This window comes from Musa acuminata, chromosome BXJ1-5 (genome assembly GCF_036884655.1).
Source record: "Musa acuminata AAA Group cultivar baxijiao chromosome BXJ1-5, Cavendish_Baxijiao_AAA, whole genome shotgun sequence".
Taxonomy (NCBI): Eukaryota; Viridiplantae; Streptophyta; class Magnoliopsida; order Zingiberales; family Musaceae; genus Musa; species Musa acuminata.
Genome location: NC_088331.1, coordinates 4,410,403 through 4,427,930, shown reverse-complemented (window position 1 = coordinate 4,427,930; position 17,528 = coordinate 4,410,403). Strand labels below are relative to the sequence as shown.

Genomic DNA, 17,528 nt, shown 5'->3' with positions numbered 1-17,528 from the left:
GCTAATCCCCGAAAGGAATCATCCTATATACCCTCATCCGGGATACATAAATAACCATGATCATTCATTTATATCCATTTATTCATTTATGCATGTATCCAAGAAATAATATAATAAAATATTATGAGGGATCATGTTTGATATATAATCTCAGACTATATTTATTGGTGGCTCTACACTATGATGGGCTGGTAACTCTTTTCTCAAGTTACACTTCAATACGAACAAGTAGCATAATCACATATATTATATGATAACAATCATATTAATATCATAAATTTATAATAAAAAAAATTAATAATTATTTTTAAATGACATATTTAGATAAAATCCTAAATACATAAGATATCAATCTATTAGTAGTCATTAATAAACCAAAACCTTGGAATGATCCAATTGGCTTAAACTAGACTCAATTCAATTAGAACCTAATAGAACCAACATCAAATCATTAAAGAACCAATTTAGAATCACGTGTAATTTAGATTTGATTGATTTTAATTACACCAAGTATATTTAAAATAGTTAAGTTAATCTGAAATCACCCTAAATTAATTTTAACCTATTAAACATATATGATCCAATCAATTAACGAGCTCAAACCAATACAAAGAAAGGAAATTGGACTATATCATATAATGTTAGTTCAAACCAAACCGACTCACCTAAGTTTTGGATAGATCATGTGCGTTATGCATGCCTATCATAAGTAATAGGTTAGGTTGAGATATAATAGACTAGATAGAGGAACGACGATATATCTAGCGCTAATCACATAGTTTGGTGAGCCTAACTTTATAGATTGGTTGAGACTCACTCACAAGTTGGGCTAAGTTTTACTAAACTAGACCACGCTTAGCTTGTGGGTTAGGTCGTATCTAAACACATGAGTTAGAGTTATATCTGACCATATGGACTAGGTCGAACCTAACCACATGAGTTGGACCATACTTGAACGCTTGTCACATGAGTTGGCTCCTACCCGACCACATGAGTTAGGTCTTGTATTGCCACATGAGCTAGGTCATACTTAGACACATAGGTTGGGTTATACATTACCATAAGGGTTGGGTCCTATATGGTCATATGAGCTAGGTTGTACTTGGTCACATGAGTTGAGTCGTACATGATCACAGGTGCGGGGTCGACTTGGTCAAACAAATCAACCCGACTTAGGTTAGACCCTAATTAGATTGATCGTATCAAATTAGATTTTAATATTTTAAATTATTAAAGAGTAATTCAAATCCATGAATTAAGAATTTAAATTCATGATCTTAAATTTAAAACTAATTAAATCATAAAAAAAATTTATAAATAATTCTTAAAACGTAGATATATTTAATTCAATAAAATAAAACTAATATGTTAATCTAAAAATAAAAATTTTAATAATTAAATCAATCTTAAAATTTACTTAAGCTTAAGAGATTATTATATGTCAAATAATCATTCTAACATCATAATTCAATTATCACTATTTATTAGTCATAAAATTTTTAAATTAAAATATTATTATGCATCATAAAATTATAATAATCCTAATATCAAATATTTCAAAATCAAAACTAATTAGAAAAGAATAAAAGATTCTACCTCTCCTCATCAATCCTCTCTTTAGGCAATCATCTCTTCAATTCTTTCATTATTGATAAATAATAATTTAATTTTTAATTTTTAAATTTATTTTTATTGTATTTCACACATAAAGATAGAAATAGAATATTTATTTCTTATAATTTATATATATAAATAAAATATAAACTATTTACTTCCTAAAAATTACATCACTCATTATGAAATAAATCAATTAATAATTTAATTGATTGATAAAATTTATAACTTATATTAAGAAAATTAATTTTAATCGTTTTCTTAACCATTCTAAAAAATAACTAAGTTAATAATTTAAATAAAATAATATATTATTTATAGTAATTAATTTATATTAAGGAAAAAATTGTCGGTGTGATTACATTTAGGCATAGTGAGAGGGCAATTATACTACTATCAACTTATAAGGGAGGAAATTATAATACCCTGATTAGTCTCGGAAGTGAAAAATATTAAAATTACCTTAGAAGGTTTTGATAAGTATATCACTATCAACCATTTTGATTAGTGGTTTGGGTAAACAAAATTGATCGGTCAATTAACCTATTAGGCTCGAGTCATGATATTTGGTATTAAAGTCGACATAGTATTTAGGCATGACGAGGAAACTCGAGTAAAAAAAAGAATTATCTGGATGGAGTCAGACGATTCGCTACGACGTAAAGCCACCACTAAACTATAATTCACATTTAGGATTTGATTGAGATTATAATAAAGTTTGATGAGGATATCAAGTGCTTGAGTGAAAAAGATTATAACACCTTGATTAGTTTCATATCGAAAGTGGATAAGACTTAGATCGATTTATAAAGGCTCGATGAATATATTCTTATTAATTTCTATTAAATATTTTAATCTTGATATTTTGGCATTAGAATTGATCTAATGTATAATAATAAGCTCAGTAAAAGTAAAGTATCTTAATATATTATATTCATATATTTTAATCCGATTTTTATGAGTGGCAAAAGTTGTGCCCCTCCGGGTTAAAATGATATGCCACCGAGCAGAATCCATCGGAACCTTGTTGTTCCATCTGCAAGGCCCAGTACCAATGAATGCCGAAAAGGCCACATGAGACCGACGTATTTACAACATGGATCGACATAAGTTGCGGTCCGCTGAATTGACATCCTCCTACATCATCAAGATAATATCTTCTTCTCCAGAGCACACAGTGGATAGAAGAAGATGCACAGATTCAAGCGTGTTAGCTCGTGGTACAAACAACATGGATCACCAGAAAGTTGTGGTCCACTCGACTGACATTTTTCCCGGCAGAACATCAGGGAGAGAAGGCAAAAAGATCCGAGTCTGGGTTAGCCCGTGGGATTCACCAATCGAAGCCGAAGCATGAACAACATGTGCCACCAAAAAGTTGTGGTCCATCAGAGCTGACACTGACATCCTCATATACAAAAAGTATTTTGTGTTTGCTGAGAGGAGAGGAGATTAGGGAGAGAAGGCAAGAGTTTTCATGGTGAATAGGACTATTCACCGAGGAACACATTGAGCTGTGGTCCTGAGGGGAGAGGGGAGGGGGGGTGATGATGGACTTGCAGTGCCAGTACCAACTTGCATCACAAAAGATCCCTCTGTGGGTCCTGCCTGTGGCCTCTGTTTCAAAGGATGGCTGTCAGAGGAAATGGATTGGACATCATGAAAAATGAGTGGGAGAAAAACATCACTCTCAATCATTTTCTGCACATTGGAATCCCATTCACTTGCCTTATGTCATCATTCCATCTCAAGTCGGAAATTTTGACTTCAACAAAGATGCCTTCGTTGGTCGAGTTTAGGTGTTGATATTAGGTTTTGAAATTACAAAAAAACAAAATATTTATCCATTTTTTTTATAAATATTTTATTTAGTACATCATCCTGAAAGCTTATCAACAACGAAAGATTCTTTAGTAAGATTTTCTAAGCTTTAGAAATAAAAAAATATATATATTTTTATCCCAAATCACATCTTTATCGTTCAAAATAAAATATCTATAATCTAAACTTTTAAAATATTATATCTATAGCTCATAAAAAAATTTAAATTAATATGATAACATAAGAATTCTATTCATGACATAGCAACGACGACGACGACGAAGGTTAACGAGATCACGAAACTGCATCACAAGAATTAAAAAAAGAAAAAAGAGAATGAACGGCTAGTGTTTGCCATTTTGGCGTGCACAAATTGCAAGCAGATTCCTCATCTTTATCATTGATGAGCTGAAAATTACACAGACTGATCGGAACCAAGCAACTTTATTCCCCCCCCCCCCCATCGCGGTAGCCCTCCACCGGTCTGACGAAGATGGGTAGAGTACAAATGTCCAATCGTCTGAGTGGTAGAAGACGAGCTTCTGATAAGAAGAGAAATAAAAGAGTCTTTTAAGCTTAGGGGACCAACGAAATCCATTCTCGGATACTAAAATAATCTTATTATACTGTAGAAGTTTAGGGGAATAATTCAGTCATCCCTCTTGTTAATGACTGAACAGCTCCAATTACAATTTCTACAGACCTCTCTGCTGCAGAAGACACTACTATGATACCTTCTCCCATCTGATGATATATTATGACACTCCCCCAATGAGTAGAGCAAACAATTGAATCTCACATTACAGGCTTTTTCTCTTTTCCTCCCGTCAGAAGAGACGACACTTGGATGGCCGTTCCAATACACACCGAATCATATGGTTAACTTGGTCCCTAAGGACTCCATGCTACCTATGCTGCTCTTTGGGTGTGCCAGAAACCACGAGTCCTCTCGGTAGGTCGAAAGACTGATCTCAGCTGACGAAGATTTGCTCGGCGAGTTGCAGCTCTCGAATCCTCTGCCCCCCTTGTCTTGGGTCATGTTGGAACAAGAAGAAGGATAGGGCAAGGCGTTGGTCATCCTGAAAAATAGCAAGGCAATTACGCATGCGTCGTCGTCCTCGTTCACCTCCAAGTATTGTGCTCGGAGATGGATTCACAACGAAGAATTCAGATAAACCCACCTTTCCTTGCGCTTTTCTAGGAATCGAGCCAGTGATGCCTTCCGAGCTTGAGGTACAGCTGCAAACATGGGTCCGCAATCTATTCAGTTGACAAGAATCTAAGAATCGGTAGTAGGAGAAAGAAAGAGAGGTGTTTGCAGATTCACATGCTTCATGCATCATACATGATTGCAGATTACCTCTTGGCGTGTTATTTGTTGCAGTTCTTGAGCCTAAAGCAGTAGTTGGAGTTTTGGAGGTGTCGTGGAGCCCTGTAGGAACCAGTGGAGCAACGACGGCTTTAGGCCTCGGTGCATCATCGGTGTTGCTAGAACCACCCCCTGCAGCGGCCCTTGCATGCGATGCAACCGATATCGGGCTTGAAAGCCCCGAGCAAGGTGCTACCACGTAAATCGGGGTAGGAATCAAGGTCTGCTTCGTACTAATACCATTAGATCCTAACACTTTGGCTGGCACAGGGGCTGCAGCCGGTAGGGGTGCTTCAGATCTCGGATTGAGAGCATTTGAACTTACATTAGATCCCTTACTCGCCAATAACATAATTGCTCGAGCCTGAAACGCACAGCCAGTTCATAAATTAGCATCACAACCATCCTCCATCTAATTATATCACCATGAGACGGAGAAGATTACCTTATCCAATGGAACATCATCATACACATTCACGCAACCCCCATAGAAGATAGTTAACTGAGCAGTCATATGACTGGGCTTGGGCATATTCCTGGAGAAAGAAATCCATCATACCATAATAGTTAACAAGATGGAAAAGCGGGTGTCTCAAAAAGAGCAATAGAAGACTTGCATCTGAAACTTATTCAACAAAATCTTACCTTGGAGCAAAGGCTCCACCAGCAGGGCCACCGATAGGGCTGTTAACTGCAATCCCACCTCCAGTAGGAAGCTGCTCGAGTGAGGTGACTGCTATATTGGGACCGCTATGGGCAGCCTGAACCTTGAAGAAAGGACCGCCCATGTTGACAGGAATCATGTGACATGTAGTAGCATCAAGGGAAGAACCAGTGCTCTGAGGCTGGTATCCATGCATGGGATGCTGGTTGATGCTTTGTCTTCCGAGACCAAAGCTTTTCTGCAAGATCATGACACAAGAAGATGAAGCACCAGTGCGATTCACGATGTCTGAAACCAACCGGGAAGTCGATGCACACACCTGAGATGCTACAGCATGGGAAGCTTTCTGACTGGGTTCAAAGACAGCCATGCTTGGCAGAGGATGAAACCTCGAAGAAGACGAGTGCTTATCGAAGAAATAGTTCCTAGCCTTCTCCTCCTGAGCGGCCTTGTAGAACACGAATGGCTGCATGGTGGAGACGTTTGAGAAGGGCCACTGAACCGCTGACCCACCAAAGAGAGCTGAGAGATTGGAAACGAAAAAGAAACAATTGCGCATAAGGGAAATCTGGAATAGAATAACAAGCATCATCTACCATGATCTCAGTAACCGGATATCGATTAACCACTAAAAATCTAAACTACAAAGAATTACAACATGATGGATCTGTGGACTAAAAACTCCGAGTGCTCTGCTTTTGTTTCACGATGGAATTGACTGCACGTACGCATATGCAAAATTGAAGCCAAAGCAATCATAGCGGCAAGAAAACTTGCAAGGAAAGCATGCCATCTAAATCATTACAGGCTGAGCCTCAGCCTATTTCAACACTTAACTAAAAAGATGGTAAGCAAGAATCAGAAGAGAAACACCACTGAGAGACCGTCGCCTGATTGGAAAAAATGGTAACAAGAATTTATTCGGAACTCCTACTATTTTTCATCTCCACACCACTATAAAATCATCATCTTTCCATACAATCCAAACAGCACAGCAGCAAAATCATTCGGAGAACCAAAGAAATCATTCAAAATCGCATCTTTAGCGGATAACCACCAAATAAACCTTAAAAAGGAGAGGAAAAAAGACAACTTTGTAAAAAAAATAAAAAAAGGAGAAAAAAAAATACGAGAAAGACAACTAGAGCTCCATGGATCCAATGGAAAAGTTCAAGCAAATAATAATAATAATAATAATTATTATTATTATTATGATAGTACCTGCATCTTGGCGGTTCCCCGAATCCCTCCCGTGAATTCCCAAGAAATCCCTCTCCATCGCTCGATCTGATTCGGAAAGAAACCTATTCCTTCTTCTTCTCTTCGAGGAGCTACCGAATCCTGCTGAAAATTTCTTTCTTCTCGTGAATGGGAGGGTAATTAAAAGGAACCGACTCCCTCCCGGTGGTTGATATAGCGATGGAGTGGAGCGCCACCGGCTGTTGCCGGTCGCGGACCACGTGCGCGGCGAAAGAGGACTCCTTGCGTCGCACGCGAACCCATCCGGCGCGGAGGGCGACCCGGCGTGGTCCCTGGGAGCCGACACGTGCTGCGCCGCGCCGCGCCAGCGAGCTCCCGTGTGGCTGGGCCCCGCCGAGCCACCTGGCCTTCGTCACGTGACGAGGCGCCCCCTCCGTCGGCGATTAATCGCGGCGTACGGAAGCGTACATCGATTGATTTCCTCCTCGTGTTTTTGGTGTGTGTAAACACTGCAACGAGGTTTGGGGGTTTCGACTTTTTGGACCGTGGAATTATTGTGCAAATTATAATAGAAAGAAGCGTCGGATGGATTCATTTTAACTTAAATTATCTATTTTTTTATTACATTAAATGATATATTAGACACTCGACCGTAAGATTCATCACTTACAGCCGGACGACCAACGGTTGGCAGGCAAATAACATACCAATTTAACACTTTTTACCGCCCACTTAAAACATATCGTAATATACAAATCTTGAATCCAATCAATGCTAAGATTCGTGGTATTTAAGGACCACTTTCGCGATGAGCAAGCATTGGATTCGATCATTTTGTGGGGTCACAAATCTTGAATCCTGCAAATATACTTAGCATTTAATTAATCTTTGATAATATGCTTAGATATTCCCAGCAAGATTAATGATACTGTAGTGGTTATATATATATATATATGGGTTAGTCGTTGTCAATGGGTGGCAAATGCCACTTAAGGAAATTAAAGTGTTGAGGACGAGGTCAAGTTCTTTTTTAATACCCGAAATTAGCCGATTAGCTTAAACTAGATTGAGCACACTTTTAACTGAGTTTGAGTAGAAAAATAGATACCCGAGTTAGATTTACTTCCTTGGGTTTAGGAAGGGTACAATTTACAGGTCTCTAATGTGTATCTTATGTTTCTAAATAATAGTAGAATGAGTTCAGTAACTCTTTATCTACTTTTTTTTTTAAGTATGTTCAAATAGAAAATTATTAGCTAAACTAACCAGTATATTCAATTTGAAGCATGTTTAAGTAATTTTAGTATAAAATATTTGTCACTTAAGCTAATCAACATATTTAAAATTTTATTAAATGAGATCTTGAATTTTCTATGTTTAGTTATCACACCAAAATTTAGGTATTTAACTTCAAATCTAGATGTTTGTGATATTGTTATGAAAAATATTGATGATGAGCCCGACTTGGTTCGAGCTCACATGCATGCGTAAGAAATCTTCATATATAATCAAGAAGGTCTCGAATACTCAATCTAGTGTCGACTTGCATAGAGACCAAGATTGGATAGAGTTCTCGATATGATCATTATGATACTTAAGTTAGTAACAAAATGAATTAAAGAGTTTTCGTAAATAATCATCACCCTCAATTACGATGATATGTTAGACATTTGTAATTAATTCAATTGGAATGGAAGAAATATTTTCTTAACATTTTATATTAAGATGATATCCATATGACTCGACCCCCTTGATTAGATCTGGGTATAATCTATCGAGCCCTATTAATTCTACGATGTATGTATGGAGCTCTTAATAACCAATTGTTCTTCCCACCATGAGTTTAATATATGGCTATATACATTTATGTTTTGTGAATTCTCTCACTAATTTCTTCCCTTGTAAGAGCTGGATGATGTCTCACATGCTTGCCTTTGGGGGTAGCTTGTAACATGAGGAATTTAAAGCACGATGTCCCATTGATTAGGTGACTGGAACATCACTTGAGTGACAGAATGCTCTTGTCCTGTCCCTTTCCATGGTTTCATGACAAAGTAATATGTGCAGTCGAGCATCTTTCCTGACAACTCCTTTTCATCTTGTGATTTGTCCGCCCCAACCTATTGGTTGACTAATTTGATTCTGAGATGAGTACTTTCTATAGAGAATTAGAGAAGTTTGACCGGGAAATTAGGTCCGAGACAAATTGAGTTGTGTATATACAATAAAGAATGAGTTGTAAGAGAGAGGTATAGATAAGATTCATAATGTTTGAGTGTTGGTGCAGTCAATAAAGGAGAAATCGAACGTGATATTGAGATGCATTACTTTGATCATTGGCGTCGATGAGGCCATCAGAGACGAGACATAAACATGTTATTTAATCCCTCCCCTTTATTCTCTCAAGTCAAACGATTAGTAAGTATATTGCATGGTGTCAATCAACCTTATACATGCATGCATGGTTGAGTAGTACGTACTTACGGAAAGCTTCCCTTTTGATTCGTTAATGAAGATTAGTGTTAGCTTATTCCAACAGTACACTAACATCTCCTCTTAAAATAATTTTGAATAAATGCAAATTCTTCGCAATAATCAGAGCATTTTCTTTTTTTTGGTTTACAATTGGTATGATTAATCATAGTCTCTTCTTTTGAGTGTTAGAATTGAATGCATGCATCTGAAAGCCAAATTTTAATATCTACGTGACGTAAAGATATGAGTTATTTTTCTTTTGGTCAGACATTAGAGATGATTTGTGGGCCAAAAGTTCACAACTATTTGCATCACATAGTCACATTGATAAGATATAAATTGCTCGTAGTCATTTCTTGCTTTTCATATGACTCCACTCCACGTGCATCACATGCATATCCTTTTCACATACCCTCAAAAAAAAAAATATATATATATATATATGATAGGATACATTTTGGTAATATACCCTCCAACCACGGTTCATAGTCACGTTTGCCTTAGCACAGTCTCACCCCACAAAGGTCAGGACGACGTAGCCCGAGCACAGTATTGCCTTGCAAAAGTCGAGTCGGCAATCATAAATATGACAGGTACGGGTGATCTCCGGGGGGAAAGACATAAAAGCCCCCTCGCAGGGTAGTGAGGAGGGGTTTTTTGCCACTCAATTCAAACCAGAGCTTGGAGGGGTCGAAGTCGGAAACCCCTTCCCAACCTTGACATGTGTGCAAGGACCGGAGGCCAAGAAGCAGGCGATCAACCCGAGTGAGTCTCCGATTTTGAAGCCAGAGCCCAAGCCCGAACTTGTTAGACTACGATCCTTGTCGACTGAATGTCGACGTGAATGATCCTGCGCATCCGGGACTGAACCAAGCCATGACAGCTCACTCTGCCACGGTGTAAAGGATCCCCATCAATATATATATTAGCAGCACTGCTCATAGGGTGTATGTCATGGGTATGTACAGTGGGCGTATGTATTACTCTTTGTACATAGAAGAAGAAGAAGAAGAAGAAGAAGAATGCATGTAACCATTAATTGGAAGAAGAAGAAGAAGAAGAAGAAGAAGAAGAAGAAGAAGAAGAAGAAGAATAGTTAGGTTGACGGATGCATGTAACCATTAATTGGAAGGTGGCTGGGGATTCTCCTCGGCAAATGCTCGGCTGTGGGCTGCTGCCGACAACCATGAGAGGGAGGCAGGAAGAAAAAGACAGGAGAAGGACAAGGAGGGGCGCAGTGGATGATGGGAGATGGCCATGTGAGCATGCCTTTAATGGCAAAGCTTTTGGACCTCCTCCTCCTCCCGCTGCTGCTGGTGCTGTTAGCTGCCGCTGCACTGCGCTGCCGCAGCGTTAAGGAATTGAATGAAGGAATGACAAATGTGTACGAAAGCATCGACCTCATCCACATCCAAACCTTACACCACTCTCGTGACTGCAACAATCTGACTTCAGTTCTTCATGCTTCCATATGTCTTTAGTATTCATTTCCCAAGCGATTTTGGGCACCGTTAGATAGTAACTGTAATTCATCATCATCAGATTAAATATTTCGGTCTCCTCTGATCATCTAACATTATCTCTTCTTCGTCTTGAAGTGCTTCGATGATCGATCAAAAACAAAAAAGACAATTTGGGATTAGGATTCTTGCACTCACTCCAAGAGGAGATTAGAGAAGTGTTGGATGCCTTTGTGTTTGTGGTCCTATGGACACAAAACCCAAATACTTGTTTGCCATATGTCTCATGTGCTCCTATTAAAGCAAGTTGCATTATGCCATATGATGGTTCCTTTGGGTCCACTTTGCATGCAAAAATAAGTGGAGCTCGAGTGCCCCCACGATCCAACATTTGAAGGCTTTTAATTATTTGCATATTTGATGTTAGTATAACCCCCCAATGTTCAATGCTTTAATCCTAATCATTCTAATAATTTCGAAGGTACATATTCCATATATAGCACATGACGATGGGTCCATGAATGATTTAAGTCCTGCAAAAGATATATATTGGCTCTCAGGTTGGTCCTGGAAATGCCCATCGAGCAGGTGTCATTGTCCCAAACAAATAGTGAACGGAGATCAGCACCGAGCCCCACAGTTTAGTCCAACCCTTTTGATTACTGACCCAATCCCCAAGCCCTGTAACTTCTCACTGCGTTTCAAGTTTAAACACCACTAAAAGGACGAGAGAAAGAAGAAAGAATGTTAAAAGCCACAAGTTAATGCGTGCCTTACTCTTTTTGATTTTGCAGGAAGTGAAGAAGATGGGTGTTGTTGTTGTTCTTTTAGGATTTCTTTTGCCCATCAGTGATTGATCCAAGAACAACGAGGACCACCGAATTGGACACAGAGAAGCGGTGTTCACGGGCTAAATAAAGAGAGAGCGAAAGGGGTAGGCAGAAGTCGTTCCAAGAACTTTTCTCCTCCTTTCCGGTTCTCTATCAAATCTGCAAGTGTGGAGTCAGCATGTTAGGTTTGTGAGAGATCCAACGGATAAAGATGAGAAGGTTTACGAGAGGCATGTTTAACACATGACATGCATCCAACAAGTAGAACCCATACGGTGTCTATGAAACTTGCTTTTTCTCTTTCTCTTCCTAAACTGCTTTTTCATACTCATAAAGGTCCGTGGTAGAGCAGCCAAAAGGAACATCTTTGGAATGGAAATCCAAATCATTAAACAACACTTTTAAGATACGTCTGTCGATTAATTATTAATCCTATCGATCATAAATTTGGTTTCCCTTCTTATTGGTATTAGGTAGGATATATGAAAGCTGATAATTTAACGGGGATAATGATTTCCCTAATCATTCAAGGTATACTCACAGCACTTCTTGTGTACTGGATGTTCACTTTTGCACAATGTTCTTGTTACAATGGCAATAATATCACGTTGACTACAAAACAGCAGCAATTGGTACAAGGTGAGTAGACAAAAACTATTTCGTGTACTGGCTAATGTAAATTATGTTTGGGTATCATTGAAAACCGATATGAATTGAAGGAAAATGAGGAGAAAAAGAAGGACAATGTGGAGAAAATTATATATATATATATATATAATGACTTAATTATATGGTTTTGATATAAATTTTAGATTTTTTTTGTTAATAGCTCTCTGTAAAGGATAAATTTTGATAAAAAGGGATTTTTTTTCTCATAATCGAATATGATTTGACCGACGCATCGATCATTTAAATTGGAAGAAACGAAAACTTATTTTAATTTTTTATCCAATAAATATTCAGATTAAGAGTATTCTTGATTTTTTTTTTTCCGATCACACCGAGGTGCTGATGGAAGTAATTAAAGTGCAAGGAGAGGTATTCCTTCAAAAAGCAAATATGCACCAAAACAGTGAATCCGAAAGTTCACCGTACCACTTCAAAACATACTCGAAGACGAGACAGCAGCCGTACGTGCAGATGGAGGAATTCGCCATGCGATGACAAGTTCGGATGAATTGACGCATGCGACGACGGACACCACAAGACCATGCAGACGAATAGTGGTGTGAACAAGTGGCTCAGAGCCGGTGATCCAATTACATTCTTATCCGAGAAGAAAGCCTCTCCTTTTATTGCTCACCACACAACTAAAGGAGGGAGAGGGACAGAGAGAGAAGACGTGACTACTCCTGCCGCAGGGGATCTCAGGATCCAAATGGGCGAGCAGGAACGTGATGTTTAACAAACTGTCATATAACCATGTGAGAGGTGAGGCCTAAACGGTGAGAGAATGGACAACCTACTAACCCTGGCGGCCCTCATCACAACCCCTATCGTCCCTCACCAGGCGCGTGGTCTGCTGTAACTCTGTCGCTTGTTTGGTCTTGCCAACAACGGAGTTGCAGTTGGAAGAGGAAAAAGGAGGGCTGAGGACGTGACACCATTGGATGAGTTTGCTTCTCTCTCTGTCTCTTCTCTCTTTCTTCTGGGAAAGCACATGGACTGAAAATGATGGCATGGCAGATTCGGAAACAGTGCAGCGGCAGTTCAAAAAGCAGCTTTAAATGTTAGCCCTTATGTTTTTTTGAGCACGTTTAATGACTGCACTCCTTTTTTTCAGACTGCACTCGTTTGGCTTGTCAAATTTTAATAATATTGTTTGTATTAATGTGATCTTTATGGTTAGACCTAATATTTTTGGCCTGAAGGAAGATCACATTAATACAAACATAAAGATTTAACTAAAGGATGTCAAATTTTTACCTGATAGACAAACTTGAAAGGGAGAATAAATCGGTAACAGGATCTAACATGCTTGAGGAACATAAAGATTCTAAAGACGAACCTAAATATATAAAAGATTTCACAGATCAAACATGATGAATTACCACCCAAAATTATCCTAGAAATGGTAGAGGGGAAAAAGAACATGAATCATAACAAATATATAAGCCGATGGAACACGATGAGCAGTTTGCACGCGAAAGGCCCGTTCTTGAGTGGGCGGGCCCAAGGAAATGAGGTTGTTGAACTCGTCGGAGAGCTTCTCCGCTGTGGCTTCAACAAGGCAATATAATTTGATGTTTGATATAACTCATGAAATATTTTCCCTATGTAAATGAAACTGTAGATACACTTCAACACTGAGACCTCAAAATTACTTTGAACAGCAAACCTACGGAAACAAAAAGTCATATCATTTGAGTAAAATCTTAGTTCATATATGCATTTTATAACACGAGCAACGTACTGACATGTCCTCTATGAAATGAACATTATCATAACATGAAACAGTTTCAGCACCATAAAAGTATCAGTTGTAGAATTCTGAAACAGGTATCATCCAAAGAGAGTAGATCTTACAGGAGACGTGTTGGACAAGTAAAAACACTCTCCTAGTCCGGTCAATCTGCCTCCACTTTTGTTCGTGCTCAATCCTGCAATTTCAAGCATAGGAAATGCTGTGAATTAGAGACCTCGAGATACTCTTCACAGAAAATTCTTACTGGCATTACTAAGAATTCCAAGGGCTGAAATACATGCATGCACGCTACTCGTCCTTGTATATTGTTATTAATCAAAATTTAGATATCTAAACAAGTTTACATTCGTTTGAAGAGCATATGGCTTTGCATTAGGAAATGGAAGACATCTGATACCTCTTTCTTAGTTTTCTGACGGATTTCAGGATCATGCACTTGTGGCTCAGTGGGTTTGATCCTTCTCAACAAATCAATCTTTGAAGCCAGTGCTGAAACCTAAAAAGACGAAGAATTTAAGATTTATTGGTTAGCAAACCGAAGGTAAACAAATCATGTGCTATTAACCTTTTAAGAAATTATCAGAAAGCTTTTCTTATATGCAACAAGCACACCTACTGCATTGTCCAAGATGAAACAGAACGTGTAGAAGGAATAGGTAAACACACTTATATCATCCAGGATCAAATCTTCTTTGGGGGTTCAATCCATCTAGTAGTCTAAGGTTTGCATATCACATGGAACCAAGTAAATACCGTAGACATTTGTTCAATAGCTGCAAACCTGAGTTTAGGAGACCATAAAACAGAAAAGTTGAATAGAAACAGTACATATATGAAAAGGAAGACAAAATCTTCCATGATTGCAATGAAATCATACTGCTATTTATGCGCAGTGCATTCCTGGACTCTGATACAGTTACCCAATAGTAAAAGAAAGCCCGCAAACCAAAGAAAGAGAGAAAGCCTGCCAAGATCCATGTCGTACCATTGCTTTGGATTCTTCGGTTTGCTTGATCAGATTATTGGTCCTCGATGTCAACTGGGCCTTCTTGTTGTCGCAGTCCCACAGCCAGTCTTCGTTCTCGCGCCTTTCCTCCTGCAGCCATCACAACAAATTGAGCACGAGAACAGAGGAGGATGGGCGAGGGTGACAGAGAGGACGAACCGGGTACCATTCCTTGCCGTGTATCCGCATATACATGCGGTGCTCGACCTTTTGAATTTGCAGAATGAGACGGCGGATTTCCTCCTGACGGGCGACGATCTGAGCCTGCAAGGTTGACGCCCCTTCAGTAGGAGGATCCCCCGACGAGGAGCTCTCGCCGATTGCATGGGTATGTCTTGGGAGGAGCGGCACTTTCGATGTGGATGCCATTGCTGCTCTCGTGGCTGGAAACAGAGAGTTAGACCATTCTGATAAAGGAGAAGAAAACAAAGAGAGAAACCAAAGAAGACGCCGAGGAAAGAGCTCAGGAAGCAAGCAAGAGATGGGGGAGCAAAGGAACAATGTTGAGGCTGAAGACTGCACGATGAGAAGCTTTACACGACAAGACGAAGGGACCGAAGTCGTTACAACGAACGTAACAAACTAAACTACATGACAAGACTCCCACGGTTAAAACATTAATTAGTTAACATTCTTTTATTCATATTTTACAAGAGGAAAAATTATATATATATATATAATTTAATTTGGATGGTGAGTACAGTTAATGCGTACATTATCGAGTTGGGTTGGGTAAGAAAATAAGTTACGCTAATAAACTGCGACTTCATACGTGTGGGCCAATTGTGATGTGTTGGCTACATCTTTCTACTGATTGCTCCTCTCTCATGAGCCAGAGCGGTCCGACTAGGTCCAACAAGATTCGTGCTCACGAGATCCACATATGACCTACGCCCATGATCAATGTCGAATTCATTTGGCTTTTGGCGCCACAATCCCGTTTGCCTCCGCTTTCACAGTCGAATCAATTCGACTGTATTCTATACGTATCAAAAGACATTTAATTCGATTTAAATGGATAGTATAAATCCGAAGATAGAAAAGGGGAAAAAAAAAAGAAATCAAAACGATTCGACGCCATTATTATGGAACGACCGAAGCCGAGCTCGTCACGTCACTTGGTGCGCAGGCGAGCGAATCCGGAGACCGGTCAACTGCCTTAAAAGGAGAAGCTCGACCCAGAGATGGGGCCGCCCGTTTACACTAATTGTGGAAACCAAATAAAGGAGAGCACTGTCGAAAAAGGAAGCACGAGAGCGTAATAAATAAAGGGAAAGCACAAAGAGCCAACACATTTGAAGTTTGAATGAATACATTTATGTCGCCACCCCAAACTGCCCTCCGCTTTAATTCTTTCATACCAATAAGATGATTCAAATAGGTGGCATTTAAGGGAATAAAGTTAAAAGGGAGACCTGTTTGTTACATGGTAAACCAAAACGATGAAAGGACAAGGAGGACATCATAAAAGAATTAATAAACAGGGGAGGCTCGAACCCATCCACGGCAGCGATCCGCGTGTTCCATTGTTACACCACTTTTTACCGTCCGATGGAGAGAATGTATTATAATCTAGACCGTCCATTTTACCTTTGCCCTTTCTATTTCTTTTCTATTGTATTCCTTCCGAACACCCTTTTAAATGCCACCCCCACCCACCATTAACGTGTCTGAAAAGCCAAAGCGAGTCAAACTGAGCTCCGCTCTCACTCCCCCATGGCGACCGAGGAAGTCAGCAAGCCTCCGAGCCATCCTACTTACCCTGAGGTACCGTTCGCAACTTTGGTTGACCTTATTTGCTTGTTTGCTCCGGTGGATGCTAAGGATCGCCTTCTCGATCGGGGTTGCAGATGATAATGGCGGCGATCGAGGCGCTGGACGAGAAGGGCGGGTCGAACAAGTCGGCGATCGCTAGGCACATAGCATCGACGTACCAGGACCTGTCGGAGTCGCACGCGTCTTTGCTCACCGCGCACCTCGCCCGCATGAAGGAGAGCGGTGAGCTGCTGTTCGTCAAGAACAACTACATGCGGCCAGGGCCCGACGTGCCGCCCAAGCGCGGGCGCGGGCGGCCGCCGAAGCCCAAGCCGGAGCTGCCTCCGGGCGAGACAGCGGCACCGCGGCCACCGCCACGCCCGCGCGGCCGGCCGCCGAAGCCTAAAGACCCTGTCGCCGCGGCCGTCGCGAAGGCCACCAGCGGGATGCCCCGGCGCAGGGGTCGCCCCCCGAAGAAGGTTGCTCGGTCGGCGGGGACGGAGGCAGGGTCTTCAACCGCCCCTGCGACAGCGGGAGGAGGGGTTAAGAGGGGAAGGGGGAGGCCGCCAAAGGTGAAGCCAGCAGTGGCGAGCGATGACGCCGTCTAAGTGAAGACTGTGGAGTGGAATGTCGGGTCAACCCCTAATTGATGACTTCAAACTTACTGTTATTGTCGTTTTTTCCTCCCTTTTTTACTTTAATTTATTGTCTATTGCTGTTAGGTTAATTTGGTCGGGCTGTTTGGGGGAAGGCAAAGATGGATGTCTGTAACGTGTACATTATGGTGAGATGTCGTGGTTGACTACGCTATTGGAATTGACCGCCGTGATCAGTGTTGTGTTTACTCCATTCTTGTGTTGTTTCTTCTTCTTCAGAAGCTTGACTCTTTACTTTGTCTTGAACTGTTGA

General features: G+C 40.1%; 3 protein-coding genes across 4 annotated transcripts; 1 reads left to right on the top strand and 2 right to left on the bottom strand.

The window, feature by feature from the left end:
• Positions 1-4,038: 4,038 nt before the first annotated feature.
• On the bottom strand, positions 4,039-6,851 carry LOC135673141 (protein TIFY 6b-like). 2 transcript variants are annotated; one of them, XM_065181914.1, is made up of 7 exons: positions 6,690-6,851; positions 5,788-5,990; positions 5,450-5,706; positions 5,250-5,340; positions 4,796-5,168; positions 4,617-4,695; positions 4,039-4,514 (listed from the first exon to the last, which is right to left on the bottom strand). In XM_065181914.1, the coding sequence occupies exons 1-7, from the start codon at positions 6,745-6,747 to the stop codon at positions 4,307-4,309; spliced, it is 1,269 nt and encodes a 422-aa protein (XP_065037986.1). In that variant the 5' UTR covers positions 6,748-6,851; the 3' UTR covers positions 4,039-4,306. The 2 variants fall into 2 exon arrangements, with proteins under 2 accessions (XP_065037986.1, XP_065037987.1); XM_065181915.1 differs by having other exon boundaries at positions 4,617-4,674.
• A 6,638-nt stretch (positions 6,852-13,489) lies between these two features.
• LOC135674911 (uncharacterized) lies at positions 13,490-15,393 on the bottom strand. The gene is made up of 4 exons (XM_065185174.1): positions 15,024-15,393; positions 14,844-14,954; positions 14,256-14,354; positions 13,490-14,033 (listed from the first exon to the last, which is right to left on the bottom strand). The coding sequence occupies exons 1-4, from the start codon at positions 15,231-15,233 to the stop codon at positions 14,028-14,030; spliced, it is 426 nt and encodes a 141-aa protein (XP_065041246.1). The 5' UTR covers positions 15,234-15,393; the 3' UTR covers positions 13,490-14,027.
• Positions 15,394-16,508: 1,115 nt separating this feature from the next.
• Positions 16,509-17,466, top strand: LOC135673140 (HMG-Y-related protein A-like). Its single transcript, XM_065181913.1, has 2 exons — positions 16,509-16,631; positions 16,715-17,466. The coding sequence occupies exons 1-2, from the start codon at positions 16,581-16,583 to the stop codon at positions 17,225-17,227; spliced, it is 564 nt and encodes a 187-aa protein (XP_065037985.1). The 5' UTR covers positions 16,509-16,580; the 3' UTR covers positions 17,228-17,466.
• The last annotated feature ends 62 nt before the right edge of the window (positions 17,467-17,528 follow it).